The sequence below is a fragment of the Silene latifolia genome, chromosome 11 (assembly GCF_048544455.1).
Source record: "Silene latifolia isolate original U9 population chromosome 11, ASM4854445v1, whole genome shotgun sequence".
In the NCBI taxonomy this organism is placed as follows: Eukaryota; Viridiplantae; Streptophyta; class Magnoliopsida; order Caryophyllales; family Caryophyllaceae; genus Silene; species Silene latifolia.
Window position 1 is genome coordinate 106,160,112 of NC_133536.1, and position 20,310 is coordinate 106,180,421.

At 42.7% G+C, this 20,310-nt stretch overlaps 1 protein-coding gene across 1 annotated transcript; it reads left to right on the top strand.

Moving 5' to 3' along the window:
* The first annotated feature begins 2,197 nt into the window (after positions 1-2,197).
* On the top strand, positions 2,198-3,730 carry LOC141613769 (uncharacterized). Its single transcript, XM_074432511.1, has 2 exons — positions 2,198-2,786; positions 3,120-3,730. The coding sequence occupies exons 1-2, from the start codon at positions 2,198-2,200 to the stop codon at positions 3,728-3,730; spliced, it is 1,200 nt and encodes a 399-aa protein (XP_074288612.1).
* The last annotated feature ends 16,580 nt before the right edge of the window (positions 3,731-20,310 follow it).

Here is a 20,310-nt window from a genome sequence, read left to right on the forward strand (position 1 = left end):
TTCACGCATTTCTATGTCATTTTGAGTAGCGTAAGCTACTATTCTCCTTTGGGTCGTGTTATGTTCCATGTAGGTTTTTGACCCAAGTGGTGAAGAATGAGCCAAAACCCGTCCCCGGAGTTGCCTTTTGGATACTAGTGTAGCTAGAGCTCGGAAACGGTCCTCTTGGAATGCGTGTTGGCTGCATAGAAGTGCGTAAGGAAGAGGCCAAACGCTGCTGTTTGCTGAAAAAGTCGATCGACTGCCTCATATGGTCGATCGACTTGTTTTGTCCATTGAAGTGGTCGATCGACTGTTTCTAATTTTCAGGCCGTGTTTTATTTAATTAGTTAATCGGCCCATTAGTTGTTTATAAATAAATTTCGGCTATTGTTATATAAAGGACAGCTGAGAACAATTTTAGGTTATCTTTTACACTGCTAAAACACTTCATACGTTACTTTTGCTTAGAAATTCGGATCGGAAACTTGTAATCTTTCTTCCATTATTTTTAGGTAATTCAATTAACCTTCGTTCTTTAATTATTATTTTCCTTTGTTCATTTACTTTTCTGTGTTTGCTTTTATCGTATGCTTTATTATTGTTTCCATCTTATCACCATGTTTAATTTAGTTATCTTTATTATTGTTAATTTCATTAGTTCAATCATGAGTAGCTAATTTCTTCGAGCTAGGATTTAGGGGATCCTTGGTTATATGACGGTATTAAATTAAAATATTAGATCTGGAACAATTATTCCTCTGAATTGTTAATCGTAGCATTTAATTCTTATTTAATTAGTTGAATGCATGCGGCTAGTTATTTAATCTGGTAAACTTCGACCTAGATCGAGAGATTGGAAAGAGTGAGATCTGCTACGAACAATAGTATACTTAAAATAGAGCGAGAGCATATTAGAGAGTTTTTAGGGTGATTAGTAGACCGAGAGGACCTTCTCACTGCCCTTCAGACCGTAATTTGACTAAGTCTTTGACCCTACCTTTGACCGTCATTAGACCGTGGTGAACCGACAATCCTAGCTATTTTCTCTTATATTATTATACTCGTTTTCTACACTTTATTTCTTTACTTTTCGCTACATTAATTTAGCAATCAAACAAAATCAAACCCCTAGACTTGTTACTTAGACAGATTAGATTTAGCAAATAGAACAAATTTTCTCCCTGTGGATATGATCCCGACTTCCTCTACTGCATTAGTTTAGGCCAGTTGGTTATTTTTGATTAGGTGTGCGATTTAGCCTGTCAAATTTTGGCGTCGTTGTCGGGGAGGCAACAATTCTCTGTTTGCTTATTTAGTTTGTCTTGTCTCAGGGGACATTAGTTCCTTGAGACTGTTCTCATTCCTTTCTTTAGTATTTCGTTTATGCCCAGGTCTCACATGTCCGAGCTCGTGCCATATGATTCTGAACCAAAAAAGACATTTCGAGCTAGACGAAATTTTTGGAAGGAAGTCCGCGAAGCAGAAGACTTTAGTACACTTGACGTCGATTACGCCAGTTTTATTGCAAAAAATCAGTCTTTTGAAGAAGACACTTCTACTTCTACAGCTACTATAATCATGCCTACTTTAGCAAGTCACTTAGAGCCTACCCTTGAATCTATTCCTAAGGGATTCAAACTCCCTACAACAGATAATGGGACTTTCGAGATAAGGCCATCCTACATTAATTTGGTAGAAAGAAATCTGTTTGGAGGGAGAGCTACAGAAGACCCTGCTACACATATGGCGCGATTCGTTACTTACTGTTGCTCCATACCCTTAACTGCTGGGGTGACCCAAGACCAAGTAAAACAGGTGCTCTTCCCATTCTCTCTACGAGACGGTGCTGCAGAGTGGCTGCGTGATTTAGACATGGAAGATCAGGGGGTTACCGACTCGAATAACTTAGCTCTTGCCTTTTACAAGAGATATTTTCCGCCCCAGAAGACAAATGCCTTGAGAAATCAAATCACTAGCTTCAAACAAGGTCCTGCTGAGGACTTAAACGAGGTATGACTCCATTTTAAGAGGCTGGTTCGTTCAGTCCCTCACCATGGGTTTGCAAAGTGGTTTCTCTGTAACCAGTTCTACAATGGACTATATAATGACCATCGGGCACTACTTGATTCTTCATCTAACGGGAGATTCCAGGACAACACGAATGATAACAATGCCTGGATACTAATTGACCAAATAACTACTCATACTGCTAAATATGGGAACCTCAGAGGTAGTACGAGAGGGGGGAAGTTCAACCGATGGAGCTGTTGCAGCTCAGTTAGAGACATTAATTGCTCAGATCGCTGAACTAAAGATAGCCCAGTCTTTAGGAAACCAGCAGACAGTTCATGCCATGACCCAACAGGAAGTCCCCTGTGAGCGATGTGGTATTGCAGGACATGGTGCAGCCGAATGTATGAGTCCCTTGGAGCAGGTTCATGCCTTCCAGTCCTTCAAACAAGGTACACCATACTCCAATTTCTATAATGAGAGGACCAGGGAGCATCCTAATTTCTCCTATCGAAATCAGAATGTTCTCAATCCAACTCCACCACCGCCACAAGGTCCGAGTCAGACATATACGATACCTCAGAATTGGGTAAATCAACCACAAGGTGGTTATCAAAGGAACAATCAAGGAGGTCAACAACATCAAAACAATGACCTATCTGACATAAAGGCCATGCTTCAGCAACAGATGGCAGCCTCACAAAAACAAGAGGCACTTATCACTCAGTTGATGGCGCATAACAAGATGTTGGACAATCAAATTGCCCAACTATCCACTTCAAGTAGACAACCAGGTACATTGCCGTCTTAGCCTGAGAAGCCACATGACGCGGAAAATGCGATTCATCTTCGAAGCGGACTTACTTACGATGGACCCGTAATGCCTGAGAATGTTGAAGGGGTCATAATTGAGGAGTTAGATGTGGATACGGAAGAAAAAGCAGCTAACGAAGCTGCTGTAACGTCTGAAAAAATTCGATCGACTAAAATTGGTGGTCGATCGACTAAAACCGCAGAACAGAAAATTGGCGAGACTGAAAATAGTCGATCGACTGAAAAAAGTGGTCGATCGACTGAGCAAAGTAGTCGATCGACTGGTTTAGTTAGTCGATCGACTTTTTCACTAGACGGGGTTGCTGATCCGTCATCTATTGCTATTGGAACGCCTTCTACTGCTGATAAGGCGTCTATTTCTGACAAAGGGAAGAGTAAAGTTGCTGACCCGCCAATCGTTATCAAGATTCCTTTTCCAGGGCGCCTAAAGAACACAAAAGTCGAGCAGCAATTCGGTAAATTCTTGGATGTCGTCAAAAATCTTCAGGTAACCGTACCTTTTACCGAAATAATTACCCAGGCACCCTCTTATGCTAAATTTATGAAGGACATCTTGACCCGGAAGAGGAGCTTTAACGAGGTAGAGACCATTGGTTTTACAGAAGAGTGTAGTGCACTCCTACAAAGCAAGTCTCCACCAAAATTGAAGGATCCTGGTAGTTTTACAATTCCATGTACAATAGGCACTCATGTAATAGATAAAGCTTTATGTGATTTGGGTGCCAGTGTCAGTGTCATACCCTATTCGGTTTGCGAGAAACTAAATATGGGGCATCTTAAAGTTACCAATGTTACACTACAAATGGCTGACCGAACAGTTAAACGACCTCTAGGTGTATTAGACGACGTCTCTGTTAATATAGGTAAATTCTTTATTCCTGTTGATTTCATTGTATTGGTATAGATACCTCATTTCTGCACCTCCCGCCAAACACCCGGCGATGATTGGGCCGCATGTTTGGTACGCGGAACGATTTATGACAGTTCGTAAGTTTATCATCAAGCGATCACTCAAATACTTGTGTCTACCCCTTGGTTGTCATCTACGCGTCGATACGGTCGTTTTGACAGTAATTAGAGTTCATTTGGAGTCCGGGTCAAAAACCGCTTCATTTTCTAATAAACTGTTTTAAATGCCGAGTCGGAATGTTCTAGAATGTTCCAGATATTTATTCCATAAAATCAATTTTTAATCTTTTGGCAAAATATATCCCAAAAATTTTATGATAAAGAATAAGGAAGTCGAGATCTACCGCAATTCCATAAAAGAAACACGGAAAATCTTTCTTCCGCAGGAGGAAACCTCTAGGGAAAGGTTACAGCACCTGCTGCGCCTCTTCGAAGGATCGCAGCGGCTGCTGCGCCTCTTTCCCAGCTCTTTTCTGCATATTTTAAAATCTTTTCGAGATTTATTTCAAAAGTTTTACCTTAACCCTAATTCCTCCGTGTGATTAGTATAAATAGGGACCTTCGTTCCTCATATTTCTCACGCGAGTGTCTGCCCTTCTCTTCTCCCTTTGCATTCTAAGACCGTGCTCTAAGCTTATTGACGTCTACATGCTTGATCAAATCGACCACGTAAGCTCGGATCCTTCTGAGTACCAGTCTCGTTGCATGACCGACCAATTTGACCAACTCCACCTCAATCAATCAATCAATTTAATGTAAATCCTCTTACAAGGGCAGTTTCTTCATACATTCGAGTCGAGCAATCACTAAAACGTTAACTTAGTTAATCTCGTTTCGTCAAACATGTAAGTCTGAGGGTGTAAATCCCATCTTTTATTATTGTATCTTATTTTGTACTAATTAATGTAAGATTTACGTCAAAAATATGCTTAAAACCGATTTCTAAAACCCCTTTGTTAACCTATTTTTACGGATTAGGAAAAGACAGACGTCGAGAAGAAACGCAGCAACTGCTGCGCCTCTTCGAAGAGTCGCAGCATCTGCTGCGCCTCTTCTTGAGGTTGCCGCAGTTCCTGCCTTTCTTCTTCTTCTTTTGTTCTTTGTTGATCCATCTCTTTTATCCCGTCTTTTCTTCTTGTTTCATCCGTATAAAAATTTTAATTCATAATTCCTAATAATTTATCGAGTTAAATCCGACTTAAATCCCTTATAATCGATATTTGCGGGTTTTCGTCAATCAAATCAAACCCGGATTTTTAGAGATTCGATTTCTTCATGTCAAGTCTTTGGAATTCGACTTTTGTAAATGTTTCTATCAGTTTATCGCGTTTGTCTAATTCGTTAAATAACCTTAATTAATTTATAGTCTTAATTAATTCATAATTAGTTTTAATTAGTTTTAATCCGTTTTAATTCGTCCATGCCTTTTTTATGACCAAGTTCACATGTAAATAATCTGTTAAATCACTTTCACCCGAGTTAAGTATCGATAATCAATCGTTAAAATCACCAATTAACATTAACAATTCGCAATTCCGGCTTCACAGCTAGAACTCACCTCAGGAACGGACGCAGTGACCACTGCGCCCCTTCCAAGAGACGCAGCATTGCTGCGCCTGTTCCGGGTTGAGTTCTGTCTCTGAACTTCCGTTCTTGCCTTGACCTAATTCGTTTAGTTTACGTATTAATCGACTATTATTCGTATTATCCCTCGTAATCTGTTTATTTTCTAACCTAATTTATTTTCCTTTCTTTTTCTCAAATTATCCGCTTTAATTGTATTTTTGACGTAAATCGACTAAACCCATTGTAATTCATTGTAATTTCATTGATTGTAATTATTTTATCTTATTTATTTATCATGGATGATTTATTTACTTGTTCTCACATGTAATTAATCTAAACCCTACTTCGACATTAATGAGTGCTTATTATTTGTTCACCGACTTAGTTTAATTCACATGTTAGGTTTAAAACATTGTTTGTTGCATTGTATGCATATAATTGACAACATATCGAGTACAAACGACTTCCCTAATCATTAGTAGAGGCCGCTATCGAGGCGGGCGGGATTAGGTGTTCAGTAAAAGGACTCCCTAATACGTACCCTCACCCCTTACTTCAGATCTCTGTGAACATCCGTGTTCATTGGCATCTATGAGAGTCATTCTAGACATAGAATGCTAAGGGTAATGAGTTCATAGTGTCTATGTCACTACTTTGTGTCTTGACATGACGCGAGGTATTCGAACGGTTCCAATTTCCCATAAAAGTTGGTGGCGACTCCACAAATGCAAACGCTTGTTCCCAAGCGCCCCCGTGGGCCCATGTCCACAGTTTGGCGACTCCGATGGGGAGTAATACACTTACGTGTTGCAAAGGGTGAAATTTGAACAAGGTTAGGGAATAGTTTATATGAGACAGTTGTCGGTTTTCATTAGTCGATCTTCTTAGATCGTTTTATTCGGCCTTCCTAGGCCAAACCCAACCCATTCGACCAATCGTCCCGTCTTGACGGTCCAAATTATTATCTGCGCCTAAGGATGGATAGTGATTGACGTCAACCATACCATGCTGCTTACTCATGTTTGTATCAAGGGCTTTCACTACTCGAGGAAATGGACTAGGAACCGGCCTTACTCATGTTCGGCCCGGACCTCTCCACAGACCAAAGGTTTGATTGCTCGGTATGGCAACCCACATTTTTAGCCAAAATCCTTCTAAATGCACTCAGCATACCGTTATAATGCCTGTATAAATGCTTGTACCATATGTGATCACCATTTCGTAAACGAAACTATGACGAATTTTTGTAAAATCAAAACCTTTTAAAATGTAAACCTTTTTTTCGAAAATGGTCCAAATTAGCGCAAAATGAGTCAAAACTCTGTCCAAATCTCCAGTCGAAATTCGGGCCTCAAAATCCATTTCCAAACCTCACTTCGACTCAACACTCCTACAACTACACTATAGTTGTTAGGACAAACATTTCCAAACTTTGTCATTTTCAAATCACACTTAACACAAGTGACACACTCCCACTTCACGAGTCGAGTCTTTTCCTTGAGTAAGTGTGCTAGAATGGTCGATCGTGTTTTGATTTGTCGTCGATCTCTTATCCAGTTTCCAAGATGCCTGAAATTAGTACCAGAAGTGCCAGCGGTCAACCCGCAAATGGTAATGATCAAATCCTAACTGCGCTCGCTCGTCTCCAAACAAGCCAAGGCCAAGCCTATGATCGCCTTAATGCTATCGAAGGCCGAATTGTTGCTGTCGAAACTAGACTCCCTCCTGCAGAAGATGATATTCCTAGCGAAATTATTGTGCATGATAAACTTCCACCCTTCATTGGGCCACAAGAAATCAACCCTCCAGTAGGGCTTACCGAAGCTGAAAAGCGACTTCAATACCTAGAGGAACAACTAATGTACCTCAAAGGAGATGACATCTACAGGGAAAATAATCGCAAGTATGAGGCTGTGAATGCTCAATTGCCAACCAACTTCAACATGATTGATATCCCAAAGTTCAAGGGGCATGAAAACCCTTTGAACCACATTCGTGCTTTCAAAGACTACATGTCTATCAAAGGCATCAAACCCGAGATGTTCTTAAGGATCTTTCCTTCATCTCTCGATACCATTCCCAAGCAATGGTTCTACTCTTTGGAACATAAGAAGATCGCTACCTGGGACGACGCCGCAATTGAATTTACTAAATAATACGCGGATAATGCTGAGATTCAAGTCAACATGCGCACTCTTGAGGTTCTTACCCAAAATGAAAAAGAAGGCTTCACCGACATTGATACGTGCCTAATATATAGTCTTTTTGGCCTATTTCAGCACGTATTTCTATGCTTTTCTATACTATTTTTATAGTATTTTGCCCCGAATTGGCTACTTTGGTGTATTTTGTCCTTTTTGTAGGAATGATCGCGAAATTAGTGGAACCATACTCCTTTTCGTCCTTTTTGCATGCATTTAGAGGAGACGGGATTGTCCCAGAGTGAGTTACTGCATTTGGAAGCATCGTGGCACGCACTACGAGGCACTTGGGTGAAGACGTGAGCTGAATTGAAGATAAAAGTACTCGATCGAGTTGTTTGTTGGTCGATCGAGTGGTTTCTAGACCCCCTGATGCTCGATCGAGCTATCCCTTAGTCGATCGAGTAAGCTGCACATGACCAAGTCCTCGATCGAGTAAGAAGCTGGTCGATCGAAGGACTTCTGCTGAGATGTTGGTCGATCGAGTGGTTTAATCCACTCGATCGAGAGGTTTTCACGGGCATGGGCTTTTAATTAGTCCGTGTGTTGTTTATTTCCGCAAACTTTAGTTCTTTTTTCTATTTAAACCTAAGTTAATTAGGTTAATGAATCTTCTACACTAGAAAACTACTGCTACCTTTGCTACGTTGCTTTTACTTCCTGCTGCTACTCTTATTTTTCGGGATTGCTTCATTGGATTTCGTGTTCTTTACGCCGGAATTTACCTGGATTGTAATTCCTCCCTTCTCTTTATTAATAAGAATTACTTGTTGCTTTAATTTCTCGTTTATGTTATCATTTCTCCTTGCCCTAATTTTCATTATTACGTTTTATCATTTATTCATTATGTCTTCTGCTGGAAATTTATCTGCTGTTAGTTTAATTACCGACATGAGTAGCTAAACCCCTTTCATGTTGGGATTAGGGGATCTGCGATAGAAAAATGACGACGTAGTGAATGAATTGGACGAATTGGTTAAGAGACCCTGTCACTATAGCAATTTAACTGTAATTCCCGACCTAGTTGAGTGCACGCTTCTATGTCACCCATTAAACTGGCTACAATTAATCCTGGATCGAAAGATTGGACTAAATAGGCCTGCTATAAACAGTAGACTACCCTAATGAGGACGAAAGTTAAGTTAGTGGTATTTTAGGATAGGAAGTGGACCGAAAGGACCTTCTAACATCCGTCTCACATCAGTTCGTCTGAGTCATTTACTGCTGATTTGTTGGACTACCGTAGTGAACCGAAATCCCGACATGTCCCTCTCTTCTTGATAGTTAAATCGTAATTTACCGCTTTTATTGCTCGTAGTTTAGAATCAAATTTAATCAAACCCCCCAATTGTTACCATAGGATTAGAATAGATGACTATAATTACATTTCCTCCCCTGTGGATTCGATACTCGATTTGCCTCTGCTACATTTTAGTTGAGACCGTTAGGTTTTATCTTTGATAGGGTTGCGATAGCCGTGTCAAATTTTGGCGAATTTTTGGGGAGGCAATTGTTCAATTTTATTAGTTGTTTCGTTTTAATCCTTTTTCGGTCTAAGGGACACCCGTTCCTTGGACTATTCTCATTTTCTGTTGTAGTTTCTTCTTATGCGCAGGTCGCAAGGTGGTCCACTACTACCGTTTGATCCCGAGATTGAAAGATCTTTGCACGTAAAGAGGAGATTGTTTCAAGATCAACAGTTAGAGGAAGAGTCCAGTTCTCGTTCCAATTACTACGAGAACGAACTGTTCGAGGACAACTCACCGTCTTCTCCAGTTTCTACTTCATCAGTTGAAACCGTTATTTTTCCAGACTTTCCGGAGATGGCCGAAGAAGCATCCATTGCCAGTCATTCTGAACCAACAGCAGCGAATCTCTACAAGGGATTTGTGTTACCAGGGGAGGCAAGAAAATTTGAGCCAAAGCCGTCCCTTATAAATTTGGTCGAGAGGAATCTATTTGGGGGAGCTGCAAATGAAGATGCAGCCAAGCACATGGAAATATTCATTGATTATTGCAGTTCCATGTCTCCACCAACTGGCGTGACTCCTGACCAAGTGAAAGAAACCATGTTCTTTTTCTCACTCCGCGATGCTGCAAGGGAGTGGTATAGGGATTTGGACCGAGAAGCTGAGGGGATAACTGACTGGAATTCGCTAGCTTTGGCGTTTTACAAGAAGTATTTCTCCGCTTCAAAGACTATTGCCATTAGAGCTCAGATAACGAGCTTTAAACAAGGGCCTGACGAGACCTTCCACGAGGCATGGGTTCGATTCAAGAAGCTAGTGCGCACCATACCGCACCATGGGATCGAAAAATGGAGCTTGTGCAACCATTTTTATAATGGTTTATATGATGATCACAGGGCCGTTTTAGATGCTGCTGCCAATAGCCGTTTTGCTGAAAACTTGGGACCTACCAAGGGGTGGAAGATCATTGATGATCTGGCCACCCATAAAGCTGAATATGGGAACTCGAGAGGAAACCAAAGAAGAGCTGCCGAATCTACTTCTGTCGCGGCACTTGAAGCCCTCACTGCAAGGTTTGACAAGTATGAGCTAGGTGGGGTTTCTAAGGGGGGCATGTACCAGGTTAATGCTGTGACAGACGGTCCTTTCGTCTGTAGGAGATACGGAGGAGAAGGACATGTCTCAGATCATTGTCCCAGTGCTTTTGAGCAATGCGCTGCCTTTCAACATTACAGGCAGAACAACAGTTACTACGAGCCGAATATCCATCCCAATTTTAGGTGGAGCAATCAGAACGTGCTCAACCCCACGGCTCCTCCAACGCAGCAACCATACATTCCTCCACACCAGAAGCAACAAGGCTATCAGAAGCCTCCATCCTTCAACCCTCCTAACCAAGGTGCATCATCCTCTAGTGGGGTGAGTGAAATGAGTGAACTGAAGTCTACGGTGCAAGCCATATCGAAGCAATTGCAGCTGAATGATCAACAAACTCAACAGCAAATCGCGTCACATAAGGCACTTGAGACTCAAGTTGCCCAACTTGCTGCAAATCAATCCTCGAGGAAGCCGGGTCAATTACCGACTCAAAATGAGAAGAACCCACATGAGACGGTAAACCTGATCGAATTGAGAAGCGGTCTTTCTTATGAGGGACCAGAAGTGAAGAAATCAGACCCGAAGATAGCTGTAACTGTTGATGAACAGTGTTCTATCAAGAAAAAAGGGCTCACGACAAAGCAGTTACTCGATCGACTGAAGGCTGGTGTTCGATCGAGTGAAAAAGGTGAAGAAAGCCCTCGATCGAGTAGTCTTTCTGCTCGATCGAGTGAACAGGAAACTGAGGATGGTCGATCGAGTGGTAATGTTACTCGATCGACTTATTTTGATGAGGAGAGTGCTCGATCGAGTGAGCATATTGCTCGATCGAGTGACAATGATGACGGGAAGCTTATTCGAGAGCCTGCTAGTGCTCGTTTAAGCGAGAAATCACCGGAAAGACCTCGTTCGAGAGGTAAGAGGCGTCCAAAGGATACCGAACTTGCACCAGAAGACACTTTGGAAGCGAGAAACAAGGGACTCGAGATACCTATCACGGTTCCCTTCCCGAGGCGGCTGCAGAATACCAAAGTTAATCAACAGTTTGGCAAATTTGTTGAACTTTTGAAGAACTTGGAAGTTTCCGTGCCGTTCACTGAATTGCTGACTAAGGTACCCTCTTATTTAAGATTTATGAAAGAAATTTTAGCACGTAAGAGGACTATAAATGACAGTGAGACCGTAGCTTTGACTGAGGTGGGGTCAGCCCTATTTCAAAATAAGTTACCCTCTAAGCAATCAGACCCGGGTAGTTTTTCGATTCCGTGTCACATCGGTATGCAGTTGATTGATAATGCGCTATGCGATCTAGGCGCTAGCGTAAGTGTCTTACCTTTGTCTCTGACTAAGAGACTTGGTTTGACAAAACTGAGTTGCACCAACATGACTGTCCAGATGGCCGACCGTAGTCTGTCACGGCCATTAGGTATTGTAGAAGACGTACCTGTTCAGATAGGGAAGTTCTTTATTCCCGTCGATTTTGTTGTCTTAGATATCCCCGAAGATGCACACACACCTATTATTTTAGGGAAACCATTTCGTCCCCTTTGCCGTGCGGTGATAGACGTCGAGTGGGAAGACTTTGACATTTCGGGTAGGGGATGAGGAGCTGATTTTTCATCGGTCCAAGTTAGGAGAGCTCCCATGCAAGTTCAACCTTGGAATGCTCTTTCTTCTATTGTTCCTATTGTTGACGCTCCAGATGAAAATTTGGAGAATATTGCTGTCATTGTTAACCCTCCGCCTCAGATTGAGAGCAAGAAGGAGGCAAGTTCGTCTGTTGTCCTTACTGCAGGTACAGATGAAAGCAAGGATGGGACTGTCAAAGGACATGGTGTGGCCATTATCAATCAAAGTGGCAGCAAGGATGCCAAAGAAGATGACAGAGGAGCAAGAACGAAGAAAGTTCGAACCTACATAGATTGGAACTACATTCCTCCTACTGTCGCAAATGGTGATTCAAGCTCATGGAAGATGAAGAGGTCGGTCAGTATCGCTGAGGTGACGTCCTCCATCGAGAAGCCCACGAAGGGGCTGCGAAAGTCGATGAGAATTAAACGGGGAAATGCCCCGTGTAACAAATTGTAATAGACAATTTTTGAATTTCTTTTAAACTTTGCTTTATTACGTTTTAATTAGGACAATTAGTTAGACAATTTTTAGCATAGCCTAAGACTATAGACTGTGTTTTCTGCGTATTTGGCATTTCGGGATGTGTTTGAATGTGTTCTATGCAGGTTTGGGGAAGTTTCACGCATTTCGAGGAAGTAAAGACGGAAATCCCAGAGTCTACAAGAGGAAGTTCTCGATCGAGTACTTTTTGTACTCGATCGAGTGGAAATTGGGTCGATCGAGTCATGCGGTTACTCGATCGAGAAAAGCCAAAGAGAGGAACAGTCGATCGAGGGGATACCTACTCGATCGAGCATAGGGGACATCAAAAGTCCTCGATCGAGTGATTTAAAAACCACTCGATCGAGTGGTATGAACAGGACACGGGAGTTTTCTTTCTTAAAACTCTTATTTTCCTAATTCTATTTTCATTTCACCCTAATTCCGTCTAACCCCCTCCCTAATTGCGATTTTCACTCCCCCAAATCCCCATTTTTTTTGCCCAAATCACCAAATCCGTCACCTACATTCCATTGCTAGCACTTTAATCTTCAATAGCCCCTTGTTTTCCCCTCTATTTGTGTTCCTTTTCACTGTTTTTAAGGGAAATTAGGGTTTGCGGGTTTGTTCGATTAAAATCCGCCTTTGTTGCTTATTAATTTGAAGTTTAATTGCTATTATAGGATCATCATCATCACGTAAGTGTTTCATTCACACTCTTTGCATTTTCTCCTCGATTAATTTGAATCTCTTGAGGTGATTTTGAATTAGGGTTCGAAAAAATCCATGTCTAGTCGAATTTTTTCGATTTAATTGTGTTTATATACCCTTAATTAGCTTGTTGATGATCTTATCCCAATCCCTCACTATTCCCACATGTTTAATTCGAAATTCGCACAAGATTTTCGCGATTAGGGTTCCTGAGTCGAGTTTTTCGATGTCAGACGGTCTTATGTTGTCTTGCTTTGTTTAACTCCAGTCCATGCTTCCTTGATGCTGTTGTTAACCGTTTTTCCGTCCCCTATCGTTATTACATGCTATAAAATCGTTGGAAATCTTGTTTCGTGAGTCGGAATCTTCGACCGCTAGGAGTCCTACATGCTCCCATATGTGGTTTTCATGCTGTGTTAGCCACCATAGCAGTCATTACTTTATCATATTACCACCACTCACATGCTGCCTTTCGAATTTGTTGAGGATTGTTGGATTTTATATGCTGGAAGTCGAATTTTTCGACTGATAGGGCCATCTTTTGCTGTCACATGCTGGTTAACGCTTTATTTTAGCCACGGTTAGCAGCCGTTCTTTCTTATTAAGCCCTTGATTTGATTGCAGATGGATACTAGTTCTCTGCCTTCTACTAGTACCACTTCCAGTCCATCCGTGAGCGCGCCAGTGGTCCCTGCTGTTGCCACTAGCTCGCCTTAGTCACCACCGCAAAGCACCAGTTCTCCTTGTTTCACTGCGGGGACAGTTTACACCTCGGCTAGCTCGTAGGGAGCTCGATTCGAGCTACACCAGCCACCACTCTGCCAGGCCCTTCTCCATGCCGGGACAGAGGACTCACTCCTCGCTTCCCGGGGCCAGGTATGGTGCCACCTAGGCCGAACCAGCAGGCTAGCCAGTTAGCCATCACTTCCAGCCCTTCTGAGGCTGATGTTACGGGAGAGGGCACTCTCACCCCTTTACCGCGGATGCCCACGGCAAAGACGTTTTACTTCAGCGGACCACCGGACTCGGTTAGCCGCTTTACTTCGTTGCCCCCTCTCCTCCACCCGTTTCCTTGCACGGACTGACCTAGAGACCTTAGGAATTTATGAGGAGGTCTGTAGTTTGTTGAACGGGACGGGTATGTCGGATCCGATCACCATGCGGGGAAGCTGCTATTCGTACCCCTACATACGAGTTTTTCGGCTCCTATTCTTTTGACACCGACTCTTACGATGCCGACCACTCCAGTTCTTGCATTCACTTTCGACTCCGCAATGAGTCGCACCAATGGACTTTGGCCGAGGTTTGGGCGGGTTTTAGGCCTAGTTAGTGACGGCCCCGTAGACCCACCTCGGGATCTCCTTGACCACTTTGGCTGCACTTTCTCACACCCCCTTCCCCTCACGGAAGGGAGCTCACGTTCACTTACCTGCCCCCGTTACTACTTGCGTCTGATAGGAGAGACCATCTTTGGGCGACCTGAGCCCAATAACGTGACTAAAGCGAGCTAGCGATTCTCGCGGGGTACCTCAACATTGACTACGGTACCCCGTTTGTTCTAAACATTGCCTATCTAGTAGCTCAACATTGGAACGGAATTGGGACTCGAGTCAAGACCCGTTGTTGCGGCGGGCTAGTGACTAGGATTGCCCGCCACCTTTACCCCACCGAGCCTGGACTTACCGCACCCGATAGGATGGCTTACCTAGACTGGGTGCCTTGGCCGACTTCGCCCGGTTCCCAAAGACGAAGGGGAGCGCGAGGACGTGGAAGATTTGTGGTTCCACGTACGTTACCTTGCCGTGCCCTACCCTTCCTCCACTCTTACCGCTCCCGTCTTCTTTGGCCGAGGGAGCGAGGCCACCTCCACCCACCTACCACCTTACCTTCACCCCTACTTCTTCTTCTAGGAAGAGGAAGCGGGAGGCCGGAGCGACTTCTAGCTCTCAGGCTCAGACTCCAGCCCAGACTCAGACTCAGACTGGACCCACACAGACTCCCACACCTACACCTTCACTCACTCCACCTCCTTCTGATCCGGCCTTTCCGGCCAATTTTGTCTGCCCTCCTGTTTTAGGGGCGCCCGAGGTCATGGACCAAGGGCGTCGTGATGCCTTGCTTTTGGATATGTGCAGGTACATTACTGAGATGAGACGGGATATGGCTTTGGCTGTATTCCCGCTCTACGAGTTCCATATCCGAGCCCGGCGACCGATTCCAGAGGGGTGGCCGCATCCCTCCTTCTACCGTTACCCAGCGGACGGATACCCTCCACTTCCTTCTGACACAGAGGAGGAGGCGGAGGAGACACCGGTAGCACGAGAGGTGCGGTTGCGGGCTGAGCAGGCAGCACAGCGAGCTGCCAGAGAGGAGGCGGCTGACCCTCCGTTCACACCCGGTCCGGAGGATCAGCCTGGAGAGGACGACTGAGTTTCCACCTTGTTTGTTGCTGGTTTGGGGAGACCGTTTTGTTGAGTCAGGGTACTGGGTGACGGCGGTGCCGACGACGGGTAGCTACTGGTCTACTCACTTCCCCAGTATTCTGGACTGGTTTGGGAAAGTTCGCTTTTGTATGTACCTTACTCTTTTCATTTTTGTCTCCTTTATTTTTATTTTTGCTGGTTGTATACTCCCATCCCCCATCTTTCTGCTGGTGTATGCTGGAGGACAACGAGGGCGTTGTCCGTTTTGGTTTGGGGAGGGTATTGCATCCTTTTGAGTCTGCATCTGCATTTGTTCTGCATTCACATTTAATTTCTTGCTTGCATTGTTGTTTAATTTCAAAAAAAAAAAATCCAAAAAAATTAGAAAATTTCAAAAATTTCAAAAACAAATTCACGTTCATTTTTGCATATAGGTTGAGTCGTAACGGTAGATTCCCGTGATGAAATTGCACTATAACTTGTCATATTACTTGAGCCTTGCACTTTTATTGATAGTCTTTAGCCTTGTCATACGCATAATCTACGAATTTCTGTTCAAATATAAGCCGATTGTTTTTAGACTTGACCTATAAAGCGGCAAACTACTCAAAAATTCGAGTTTTAGAGCCCTAAACTGGTGACATTCATGACCAGTTCATTAGGAATTTTGAGAGTAGTACTCCTTGCATAGCATGTTTGTCTCATTTGCACATTTATGACATTCAATTTCTCGTCAAATGCACATATTCGGGTTTGTGGTTGGTGTCACATGCAAGGAGGGTCTTGCAAATTCCCCTTTCTTTATATTTTCACCCACTTAGCTCCACATTAGCCAAAACTTGCCTTTTTGACCCATTAGCTACATTCCAAACTAAGCCTGCCTAGTCAAGCTAGTTAGTTTGTCCTTTTGTGGTATGTTTTCCACTGCAGTTTGGCCTGTCGTTCTTGTTGGGAGTTGGTGTTTGTATTAAGGAAGGAGGAAAAAGAGAAAAAAAAAGTATTGAAAAAAAAAAAAGAAAGAAAACGTGAAAGAAGAAAGAAAAAAGAAAAAAAATATGAAAAAAACAGAAAAAAAAGAGAGCTGAATCGAAAAAGAAAGAAAGAAAAATTGTGAAAAAGTTGTACCCTCTTGTCAGAGTTGAGAAGATGTTCGAAGATGTACAATCGACAAGAGTTGTTGTTCAGTCAGTCATTTCAGACAGTGTCTTTAAAAGGGAAGTTTGTAACCGTCTGACTCCTCCGTTCTATCCTATATTTTTTGAGGAGATTGTGCTTTGAGTCTAGTGAGTTTTGTGCCAAGTGAAGGGCACTAGTACTTAGTTTTTCAGTCAGTTTGAGATCCGGATGGTTTCATTATGGTCCTGTTAGGAACTAGCTTGACGCTCTTACCTCCACATTTCCATAACTTGTTTTGCCTTTTCTCACCTGAACCTCACTATTCCCATATTATTTGCATACCCTCGGCTGTGACGGAGATTATTGGTTGGAATTTGTGCATTAGTACTTGAATTGTCTTTCATTTTTGTTGCATTCATGCTATGTAGGTCGCAGTTAGGTGAGTGACTGTCCTTTCTCCTCTCTTTCACATATTACATTCGCCCTTTGCTTCATGAGAGAAGAGTGACCACGTGAGAGTCCGATTTTGTTGGTCTTGCAAGGTCGATAGGTCGGCTTTATTTATGAACGACTTATAATTCGTTTGCGTCTTGATCGCCGCTTGGCTTTAATCGTTGATTTTTGTTGCATTAAATCGGCTCAAGTAGACAAGTTAAGCTAGCTCTGAGTTATCATTTCCGTTCCATTAGTTTAGTTTTGAGTTTACTCGAGGGCGAGTAAAGGTTTGGTTTGGGAAGATTTGATACGTGCCTAATGTATAGTCTTTTTGGCCTATTTCAAAGACGTATTTCTATGCTTTTCTATACTATTTTTATAGTATTTTGCCCCGAATTGGCTACTTTTGTGTATTTTGTCCTTTTTGTAGGAATGATCGCGAAAGTAGTGGAACCATACTCCTTTTCGTCCTTTTTGCATGCATTTAGAGGAGACGGGATTGTCCCAGAGTGAGTTACTGCATTTGGAAGCGTCGTGGAACGCACTACGAGGCACTTGGGTGAATACGTGAGCTGAATTGAAGATAAAAGTACTCGATCGAGTTGTTTGTTGGTCGATCGAGTGGTTTCTAGACCCCCTGATGCTCGATCGAGCTATCCCTTAGTCGATCGAGTAAGTCGCACATGACCAAGTCCTCGATCGAGTAAGAAGTCGGTCGATCGAAGGACTTCTATTTGAGATGTTGGTCGATCGAGTGGTTTAATCCACTCGATCGAGAGGTTTTCACGGGCATGGGCTTTTAATTAGTCCGTGTGTTGTTTATTTCCGCAAACTTTAGTTCTTTTTTCTATTTAAACCTAAGTTAATTAGGTTAATGAATCTTCTACACTAGAAAACTACTGCTACCTTTGCTACGTTGCTTTTACTTCCTGCTGCTACTCTTATTTTTCGGGATTGCTTCATTGGATTTCGTGTTCTTTACGCCGGAATTTACCTGGATTGTAATTCCTCCCTTCTCTTTATTAATAAGAATTACTTGTTGCTTTAATTTCTCGTTTATGTTATCATTTCTCCTTGCCCTAATTTTCATTATTACGTTTTATCATTTATTCATTATGTCTTCACTTTGGAAATTTATCTCATTGTTAGTTTAATTACCGACATGAGTAGCTAAACCCCTTTCATGTTGGGATTAGGGGATCTGCGATAGAAAAATGACGACGTAGTGAATGAATTGGACGAATTGGTTAAGAGACCCTGTCACTATAGCAATTTAACTGTAATTCCCGACCTAGTTGAGTGCACGCTTCTATGTCACCCATTAAATCAAGCTACAATTAATCCGGATCGAAAGATTGGACTAAATAGGCCTGCTATAAACAGTAGACTACCCTAATGAGGACGAAAGTTAAGTTAGTGGTATTTTAGGATAGGAAGTGGACCGAAAGGACCTTCTAACATCCGTCTCACATCAGTTCGTCTGAGTCATTTACTGCTGATTTGTTGGACTACCGTAGTGAACCGAAATCCCGACATGTCCCTCTCTTCTTGATAGTTAAATCGTAATTTACCGCTTTTATTGCTCGTAGTTTAGAATCAAATTTAATCAAACCCCCCAATTGTTACCATAGGATTAGAATAGACAGCTATAATTACATTTCCTCCCTGTGGATTCGATACTCGACTGCCTCTGCTACATTTTAGTTGAGACCGTTAGGTTTTATCTTTGATAGGGTTGCGATAGCCGTGTCAGACATCCTAAGTAGGTGGAGGAAGACTAGCACGCAATTAGTTGAACGTCCAGATGAAGCAACCCTTGTGGAGAAATTTGTGGATAACCTGAGACCCATTTATGCAAACCACTTGAGGTACCAAAAACATAAAAATCTTCAAAGATCTAATTGTGCTAGGGACAAGAATCGAAGATGACATCCGTAAAGGGCTCTTGTCCAAAACGGTAGGTCATGGATATCAAGGCTCAACGAGTCGTTCTTTTGGCTCTACTAGCAAGACTGATGAGGTTAACCTCCTCGAATCGTCAAAGAAGAAAAACCCGCAAAGGAAGTTCACAAACATCGGCGATACCTGTAACACCCCCATACTCCAAGTGCCTTACAAGGACCACTCAGGTATGACGACATTACCATCTCGGTTACCCGAGGCAATGATAATCAAACAACAATGAAGAAACAACGTTTATTATAAATGATTAACGAATAGTTACAATCCTTAAAACCAAACCAAAAGTACGATACATGTTCTCAAACTAAGTGTTCTAACTGAAATGTAAATAAACTAAAGGCTACAGCGGAAGACTCCTATCATCATGTCGTGGCATCCCAGCTATCCCAGTACTCATCTCAATACCTGCTCAATATCTGCTCACCATCCCCGAATGGATCACCGCAGGTTTACAAAACAACACCGGGGTCAGTACTAATCACACAATCAATATAGATAACAATAATAAGATAAACAAAGACTTAACTGTCACACACACACAACCAACCAATTCCCATCATCTCAATATCGATCGTCCCTTTGGACCCACCCGCCGATGGGGGACCGCACCATACCCACCAAATCCCCGCTCCACATAGTGAGCGATAAACCCTGTCCATTAATGTGCGCATCCCTTCTGTGGCGGGTTCCACAGAAGGCGAAACTAGGGCGTGAAGCCACTCCCGCAAGTGACCCCACTCAGCCGAGGCCACGCCTCGCGAACCATCAACAACGATCACAACCACAATCACAATACAATTATTATATCAAACAACCAGATACAATACATCAACCAATATCCCATTATGGGACTAATACTGAGTAGGAAATCCTACCGGGTATGCACACAATCGACGGTCTCATCCGAGTCAAAAGCCTCTTCTATGAACCCTCCTCCTATCATACAACACATAGAGGCTACCAAATCACATACTACACATAAAACCCCCAATCTCTAAATTAGGGTTTAACCAAATCGAAGGAAATACAATAAAAAGGGTACATAGATCTTACCCTCGACGCAAGGAACTCGACGGTACGAACAACGACAAGAACTGACCGTCTGAACTCCGGGAATTGCTAAGAATGCGATTAAGAAGATGAACTTGTTTGCTTTCTCTCTTAAACAGGAATTTAGGTTTTGTAAAAGTGATTTAGAATAATGACGATGAAGCTTAAATACCTTAATCGCATAATTAACAAAACCCGAGAAAACTCCCCGTAAAACCGGACACTCGATCGAGTACCCAAGGTACTCGATCGAGTGCCCCAGCTACTCGATCGAGTACCCAACAGGTCAGAAACTATTTTATTTTGCAACTTACCCTTACTCGACAGAGTAAGGCCTACTCGATAGAGTACCCCAAGACTTATAAATACGGAGTATTACAGTCTTCCCTCCTTAAAAGGAACTTCGTCCCCGAAGTTCAAACCACTACTAAA

What these genes read in the sequence shown, in the direction of transcription:
- LOC141613769 (XM_074432511.1), top strand. Translation starts at nt 2,198, where the DNA reads ATGGGAACCTCAGAGGTAGTACGAGAGGGGGGAAGTTCAACCGATGGA. An exon ending in CACTTCAAGTAGACAACCAG is followed by an intron (nt 2,787 to 3,119) that starts GTACATTGCCGT and finishes CTTTTTCACTAG; the next exon opens with ACGGGGTTGCTGATCCGTCA.